At 46.5% G+C, this 8,522-nt stretch overlaps 1 protein-coding gene across 1 annotated transcript; it reads left to right on the top strand.

Annotated features, from left to right (window-relative positions):
* Positions 1-3,380: 3,380 nt before the first annotated feature.
* LOC115124188 (extracellular calcium-sensing receptor-like) lies at positions 3,381-8,173 on the top strand. Its single transcript, XM_065000566.1, has 7 exons — positions 3,381-3,671; positions 4,183-4,447; positions 5,006-5,295; positions 5,542-5,837; positions 6,050-6,279; positions 6,643-6,988; positions 7,257-8,173. Exons 1-7 carry the CDS (start codon positions 3,388-3,390, stop codon positions 8,171-8,173), a joined length of 2,628 nt encoding a protein of 875 aa, XP_064856638.1. The 5' UTR covers positions 3,381-3,387.
* The last annotated feature ends 349 nt before the right edge of the window (positions 8,174-8,522 follow it).

The raw sequence follows: 8,522 nt of genomic DNA, 5'->3' as shown, positions 1-8,522 counted from the left end.
GGGGTCGAGACCCAGGGTCTCGAGCTTGATGACGAGCTTGGAGGGTACTATGGTGTTGAATGCCGAGCTGTAGTCGATGAACAGCATTCTCACATAGGTATTCCTCTTGTCCAGATGGGTTAGGGCAGTGTGCAGTGTGGTTGAGATTGCATCGTCTGTGGACCTATTTGGGCGCTAAGCAAATTGGAGTGGGTCAAGGGTGTCAGGTAGGGTGGAGGTGATATGGTCCTTGACTAGTCTCTCAAAGCACTTCATGATGACGGAAGTGAGTACTACGGGGCGGTAGTCGTTTAGCTCAGTTACCTTAGCTTGCTTGGAAAGAGGAACAATGGTGGCCCTCTTGAAGTATGTGGGAACAGCAGACTGGAATAGGGATTGATTGAATATGTCCGTAAACACACCGGCCAGCTGGTCTGCGCATGCTCTGAGGGCGCGGCTGGGGATGCCGTCTGGGCCTGCAGCCTTGCGAGGGTTAACACGTTTAAATGTCTTACTCACCTCGGCTGCAGTGAAGGACAGACCGCATGTTTTCGTTGCAGGCCGTGTCAGTGGCACTGTATTGTCCTCAAAGCGGGCAAAAAAGTTATTTAGTCTGCCTGGGAGCAAGACATCCTGGTCTGTGACTGGGCTGGATTTCTTCTTGTAGTCCGTGATTGACTGTAGACCCTGCCACATGCCTCTTGTGTCTGAGCCGTTGAATTGAGATTCTACTTTGTCTCTGTACTGACGCTTAGCTTGTTTGATAGCCTTGCGGAGGGAATAGCTGCACTGTTTGTATTCGGTCATGTTACCAGACACCTGGCCCTGATTAAAAGTAGTGGTTCGCGCTTTCAGTTCCACGCGAATGCTGCCATCAATCCACGGTTTCTGGTTAGGGAATGTTTTAATCGTTGCTATGGGAACGACATCTTCAACGCACGTTCTAATGAACTCGCACACCGAATCAGCGTATTCGTCAATTTTGTTATCTGACGCAATACGAAACATATCCCAGTCCACGTGATGGAAGCAGTCTTGGAGTGTGGAGTCAGCTTGGTCGGACCAGCGTTGGACAGACCTCAGCGTGGGAGCCTCTTGTTTTAGTTTCTGTCTGTAGGCAGAGATCAACAAAATGGAGTCGTGGTCAGCTTTTCCGAAAGGGGGGCGGGGCAGGGCCTTATATGCGTCGCGGAAGTTAGAGTAACAATGATCCAAGGTTTTCCACCCCTGGTTGCGCAATCGATATGCTGATAAAATTTAGGGAGTCTTGTTTTCAGATTAGCCTTGTTAAAATCCCCAGCTACAATGAATGCAGCCTCCGGAAAAATGGTTTCCAGTTTGCAAAGAGTTAAATAAAGTTCGTTCAGAGCCATCGATGTGTCTGCTTGGGGGGGATATATACGGCTGTGATTATAATCGAAGAGAATTCTCTTGGTAGATAATGCGGTCTACATTTGATTGTGAGGAATTCTAAATCAGGTGAACAGAAGGATTTGAGTTCCTGTATGTTTCTTTCATCACACCATGTCTCGTTCGCGATAAGGCATACGCCCCCGCCCCTCTTCTTACCAGAAAGATGTTTGTTTCTGTCGGCGCGATGCGTGGAGAAACCCGTTGGCTGCACCGCCTCGGATAGAGTCTCTCCAGTGAGCCATGTTTCCGTGAAGCAAAGAACGTTACAGTCTCTGATGTCCCTCTGGAATGCAACCCTTGCTCAGATTTCATCAACCTTGTTGTCAAGAGACTGGACATTGGCAAGAAGAATGCTAGGGAGTGGTGCACGGTGTGCCCGTCTCCGGAGTCTGACCAGAAGACCGCCTCGTTTCCCTCTCTTTCGGAGTCGTTTTATTGGGTCGCTGCCTGGGATCCATTCCGTTGTCCTGTTTGAAATGCAGAACACAGGATCCGCGTCGCGAAAAACATATTCTTGGTCGTACTGATGGTGAGTTGACGCCGATCTTATATTCAGTAGTTCTTCTCGACTGTATGTAATGAAACCTAAGATGACCTGGGGTACTAATGTAAGAAATAACACGTAAAAAAAACAAAAAACTGCATAGTTTCCTAGGAACGCGAAGCGAGGCGGCCATCTCTGTCGGCGCCGGAAGTTACTACAGGGATTCTCTGCCTCCAACCCTATTAGGGGGGCTAAGTCACTGGCTTACTTGTGCTCTTCCATGCCGTTCCTAGGAGGGGTGCGTCTCTTGAGTGGGTTGAGTCTCTGACATGATCTTCCTTTGTTGGTTGGCGCCCCCTTCGGGTTTGTGCCAAGGAGGAGATCTTCGTGGGCTATACTCTGTCTTGTCTCAGGGTAGTCAGTTGGTGGTTAAAGATATCTAGTGGTGCGGGGGCTGTGCTTTGGCACAGTGGGTGGGGTTATATCTGCCTGATTGGCCCTGTCAGTGGGTATAGTCGGATGGGGCCACAGTGTCTCCCAACCCCTCCTGTTTCAGCCTCCAGTAATTATGTTGCAATAGATTATGTGTTGGTGGGGCTAGGTTCACTGTTGTGTCTGGAGTATTTCTCCTGTCTTATCCAGTGTCCTGTGTGAATTTAAGTATGCTCCCTCTAATTATCTCTCTCTTTCTCTCTCTGTCTTTCTCTTCTCTCGGAGGACCTGAGCCCTGGGACCATGCCTCAGGACTACCTGGCCTGATGACTCCTTGATGTCCTCAGTCCATCTGGTTGTGCTGCTGTTCCAGTTTCAACTGAACCCAGACCTGGTCACCGGAAGTGCTCCCTTGTCCTGGACCTGCTGTTTTTGACTCTCTCACTGGCACAGCCAGAAGAGGACTGGCTTCCCCTCAGAGCCTAGTTCCTCTCCAGGTTTCGTTCTAGGTTCCAGTGTAGAGCCAGCGTGCCAAGAGGACTAGACTGCAGTGGAAATATAAGAGAGCCAGAGTGCAAAGAGGACAAGACAGAAGTGGAAATATAAGAGAAGCAGAGTGCCAAGAAGACTAGACTGTAGAGGAAATACTGTGTAGAGCCAGCGTGGAGAGAGGACTAGACTGTAGAGGAAATACTGTGTAGAGCCAGCGTGGAGAGAAGACTAGACTGTAGAGGAAATACTGTGTAGAGCCAGCGTGGAGAGAGGACTAGACTGCAATGGAAATATAAGAGAGCCAGATGGTTATAGTGTGTCTACTGTATGTTTATGTCTATCTAAAAGATTACAGTCAATGTAGTTCTGATGCTGGTGCATACACTCTCTATAGATGAAAGAAGCAGGATGGGTGAGCAGAGCAGCTTCTAACCCCTCCCTCCTTGGCATGGCCATACCCACAGTGTGGCCCCCAGAGGAATCCCCACAGAGGTATGGTGGGTATTTAACCAAGAGTAGAGAGGTAACCTGACCTATGTGGGTCTGTGTGGCGCTGTATTACTCCATACCTTCTACACATCAGGGGAATGAGGCTCTCTCAGTCTCCTGCTCTGGATCCAAGTCTGGCTGGTAGTCTGGTTCTACTACATCTAGCTGTGGTGGCTGGTGGGCTTGCCTTGCTCTCGTCTGCCTCTGTCTCTGTCTCTGGGCTGGAGTCTGTCAGATGCAGGCTCCAAGGCACCCCTCGTCCTCCGGCGTTCTCCCAGGACGGGGACTTTGTCATCGGGGGTGTTTTCTCCATGCACTACTATATGCACACTGTGGATCACAGCTACACCAGCCTGCCTGAGCCCCTGCAGTGCACAGGGAGGTCAGTGAGCGCAAGAGGGAACAGGGGACAGGACTGTGGCTGTGTGGGGAGAGAGATACATTGTGTTTTAAAAATAGAGAAACAGTGTGTTTAAAGACCGATAAACATTGTGTTTAATGACAGAGAGAAAGTTTTAATCACAGAGAAACAATGTTTTTAAAGAAAGATAAACAATTTGTTAAAGACAGATAAAAAGTTTGTTTTATAAAGACGATAAACAGTGTTTAAAGAGACAAACAGGGTTTGTAAGACAGGTAAACTGTGTTTTAAAGACAGGTAAACTGTGCGTTAAAAGACAGATTAAAAGTGTAGGTAAAGCCTACTGTTACAAAGGATCACATTTTCAAATGCAGGCTATACTACAATGTCCTCAATTACAAACAACAAAAGTGTAGTCATATACACGGTATGGAAAATAATACTAGATATTAGGCTGTTTGCCATGCAAACATTCTATAGGCTAGTTTATGATTTGTCAGGAGGTGCTCACTGACTCATCTTCTATTTACAGTATGGATCCCCGTGAGCTGCGCTTCTCCCGCGCCATGATCTTCGCAGTTGAGGGTATCATGCTTGGTTATCAAGTGCACGACTCCTGCGCCTCGGTTCCTATGGCCGTGAAAGTGGCCTTCCAACTGGCTAACGGCCTGGACCCCATGTTTGATACCGGAGAACAGTGCTCTGGGTCGGCTACAGTGACAGCTATCGTGGGCGAGTCTGGCTCCACGCCAACCATCAGCATGTTGCGCATCACCGGCCCTTTCGGCATTCCTCAGGTAAACTCTTGTGAAAATAAATCATTCAGCTTCTTTTAATTTACTGAATTCCAAGAGTATTTTCTCCTCTCTTTCAGGAATGAGTTCTACTTTTAATTCACTGTATTCCAACTGTATTCTCCTCTCTTTTAAGAATATACATTTCTGTGTGAAATTATGTGGAGAAAACCACTTGAACATAGACTGAGGACTATGAGTCTGGAGAATTTCTCTAGGCATTTGAACATAGAATGAGGACGATGAGTCTGGAGAACTTCTCTAGGCATTTGAACATAGACTGAGGACTATGAGTCTGGAGAACTTCTGTCGCCATTAAAACACGATCTGAGGACTATCTTTCATAGGCTAGGTTGTTATGGGAGACCAGGGAATGGTGTCACAGTGTTACTTTTTCATTCTGGCCTAATGAAAAACAATGAGTTGACTTATTATTATTAATGTCTCCCTAACATCAAACTACATAGCAAAATAAAAAGAGCAGGAAGTAGCCAATACATTAGAGTTGTTTGGCCGACATGATGTTCTTTCTCATGTTTTCGATTGTCTGTTTTTACCTAGGTGAGCCACTCTTCCACCTGTGCTTGTCTGAGTGATAAGAAACAGTATCCAACCTTCTTCAGAACCATCCCCAGTGATCAGTTCCAGGCTGCTGCTCTGGCCCACCTCATCAGGCACTTTGGCTGGACCTGGATTGGGGCAGTCCGTTCCGACTCTGACTACGGTAATAACGGGATGGCTGCTTTCCTACAGGCAGCACAAGAGGAGGGTATCTGTGTGGAGTATTCTGAAGCCTTCTCCCTTACCAACCCACTCAGCGTAGTGCAACGGGTGGCTGACGTGATCCGCAGGTGATCCATGATTATTGGTGAACTTTTCATTCATACAAATGCAAGACCATATTTATAAAAAAATAATATTTTTACTAATTTCTCTCTACACCCAAAGCTGATCTGTGAGACCAACATGATTTGCATATCTTACGCATGTCAAAAGTGTTGATTAATACTAATGTTCATGTTGACTTCACTGAGACATTCCAGTAAATGACAAACATGACCAGCATATTAAGCATATGATATAATCATGTTCCCCAGCTCCACAGCCCGGGTGGTGGTTGCATTTGTATCCGCTTGGGACATGAGAATCCTGCTGAGGGAGATGGAACGCCTGCCCTCTCCGCCCCGCCAGTGGATCGGGAGTGAGTCCTGGGTCACTGACCCAAATATGCTGAGTTTTGGCCTGTGTGCCGGGGCCATCGGATATGGCATCCAACGCGCCGTCATCCCCGGCCTCAGGGACTTCCTCCTGGACCTCTCCCCACAGAAGGTGTCCAACTCTCCCCTGCTCACTGAGTTCTGGGAGGGAGCCTTTGGCTGTAGGCTGAGGACAGGTATCTATCAATCTATCTATCTATCCATCCATCCATCCATCCATCCATCCACCCACCAATCTTTCTGTCCATCGATCTATTTACATGTGTCTGTCTGTCTGTCTGTCTGTCTGTCTGTCTGTCTGTCTGTCTGTCTGTCTGTCTGTCTGTCTGTCTGTCTGTCTGTCTGTCTGTCTGTCTGTCTGTCTGTCTGTCTGTCTGTCCTCTGTCAGGTGTTGTCTGTCTGTCTGAGGGACCTCTACAGGTGTTGAAGGTGTGTGATGGCAGTGAGGATATACAGCAGCTACAGACCCCCTACACAGATACATCCCAGCTGCGTGTCACTAACATGGTGTATAAAGCTGTTTATGCCATAGCACACGCCATCCACAGCATCGTTTGTGAAGAGAGAGAAAACTCCACTGTTTACTGTGACAAAAACCTTAATGTGAAGCCAACACAGGTGAATGACAAGTCTGTAGTATCATTTCCTGATAAATATGTTCATTTAGACTACATGTATGAAGGCCTAGGAGTTCTCATTATACTTTACAACTTCTTCTGAAGTAACACATCTGATAAATATGATTTAAATTAATGTTCTGTTTCTCTCTCCATCTATCTTCCCTTCTCTCCATTTCTCTTTCCATCTTTCTTCCCCTTTCTCCATCTCTCATCTCTCTCTTCCCCTCTGTCCATCTATCGCTCCATCTCTCATCCCTTCTCTCATCTCTCTCTTCCCTTATCTCCATCGCTCTTCACCTCTCTCATTCTCTCTCGTCACATCTCTCTCTCTCTCTCTTTCCTTTGCCCTTCCAAACCCCAGGTCCTGGAGAGGTTGAGGAGGGTGAACTTCTCTCGTAACGGGTACCAGGTGTCTTTCGATGCCAATGGGGACCCAGTGGCTACCTATGAGCTGGTCAACTGGCAGAGACGGAAGAGTGGGAAGATGGAGTTTGTGACAGTGGGGCGCTATGATGCGTCCATGCCTCCTGACCAGAGGCTTGACGTCGACAGTGAAATCACCTGGGTAAAGAACAGTACACAAGTACCTGTGTCAGTGTGCAGTGAGAGCTGTCCCCCAGGCACTCGTAAGGCTATACAGAAAGGAAAGCCTGTATGCTGTTATGACTGTATCCAATGTGCAGAGGGAGAGATCAGTAATAACACAGGTAGGACTATAGGAACAGTTGACATAAAATGTGTAGTAATTTCTATCACGGTTTACTAAGTATTGGTTTATTCATATTACCAGCACTACAAAGGTAGTATCTGTCAATCATGTTCCTGTTCTTATTTTCTCATATAAGCTGCACATTAATTCAACATTCTTTATTGTAAACTGACAAAGTGCAGCATTGTGGGACATGTATTTGTAAATAAATAAAACCTGAATCTATTATTATTAACATTTGATGTCTGTTGTTTTGTCCTGGTCAGATTCTTCAGACTGTCTGATTTGTCCCGAGGAGTACTGGCCCAACGCTGAGAGAGACCTCTGTATCCTTAAGCCTGTGGAGTTCCTGTCCTTCCACGAGGTCCTCGGAATCATCCTGACCGCCTGCTCTGTGGGCGGGGCTTGTCTGGCCATCACCACGGCAACCGTCTTCTACCGACACCGAACGTCTGCCATCGTCAGGGCCAACAACTCTGAGCTGAGCTTCCTGCTGCTCTTCTCCTTGGCTCTGTGTTTTCTGTGTTCTCTTACTTTCATTGGCCGGCCCTCTGAATGGTCCTGTATGCTGCGTCACACAGCGTTTGGGATCACCTTCGTTCTCTGCATCTCTTGTGTTCTGGGGAAAACAATAGTGGTGTTGATGGCTTTCAGGGCTACGCTTCCAGGTAGTAATGTCATGAAATGGTTTGGTCCTCCACAGCAGAGATTGACTGTAGTGTCCTTCACGTTTGTCCAGGCTTTGATATGCACTCTGTGGTTGGTCCTGTCCCCTCCCTTCCCCATTAAAAACCTCACTACCTACAAGGAAAAGATCATTCTGGAGTGTGATGTGGGTTCAGCTATTGGTTTCTGGGCTGTGTTGGGTTATATAGGACTCCTGTCTCTCTTGTGCTTTGTGCTGGCTTTTCTGGCTCGGAAGCTGCCTGATAACTTCAATGAGGCCAAATTCATCACCTTCAGCATGCTCATATTCTGTGCAGTCTGGATCACCTTTATCCCAGCTTATGTCAGCTCTCCTGGGAAGTTGACTGTAGCTGTGGAGATCTTTGCCATCATCACCTCCAGCTTTGGGTTGTTCTTTCTTTTATTTGTTCCTAAATGCTTTACTATTCTGTTCAGGCCGCAGAAGAACACCAAGAAACACCTTAGGGATAAGACATCCAATGATATACGTTATTAAGAAATGATTGAGTGGAAAAAACATTGTAACGTTCAGTTATATGGTTTATCATACAGTTAGGTAGGACGACTCTGACAGAGATTACCAACAATTTAGCAGATAATCATTGGTAAATTTGTAACTAGTAACATGACAAGTTCACTTTAGATGTTCCAATGTTATGAGAGATTGTTCAAATCTAGAGTGTTAAAATCTAATTAGACCTGCTAAATGATGTGATTAGCAGTAGCCTACAGAGTGGAACCACTTCCATGTTGTTGGAGAAAAGCTTTAACCTATATGAATTGATATAACATTGAAGTGCATGTGTTCAATTCATATTGTAATTCATCATATTATGTATTATAAT

The sequence above is a fragment of the Oncorhynchus nerka genome, linkage group LG14 (genome assembly GCF_034236695.1).
Source record: "Oncorhynchus nerka isolate Pitt River linkage group LG14, Oner_Uvic_2.0, whole genome shotgun sequence".
In the NCBI taxonomy this organism is placed as follows: Eukaryota; Metazoa; Chordata; class Actinopteri; order Salmoniformes; family Salmonidae; genus Oncorhynchus; species Oncorhynchus nerka.
This window is presented reverse-complemented; position numbering and strand designations above follow the sequence as displayed.

Excerpts from the sequence above, each read along its gene's own strand:
- LOC115124188 (XM_065000566.1), top strand. The coding sequence starts at position 3,388 with ATGAGGCTCTCTCAGTCTCCTGCTCTGGATCCAAGTCTGGCTGGTAGT. Across the intron at positions 4,448-5,005 it reads GCCCTTTCGGCATTCCTCAG|GTGAGCCACTCTTCCACCTG; the intron begins GTAAACTCTTGT and ends GTTTTTACCTAG. Across the intron at positions 6,280-6,642 it reads TTAATGTGAAGCCAACACAG|GTCCTGGAGAGGTTGAGGAG; the intron begins GTGAATGACAAG and ends TCCAAACCCCAG.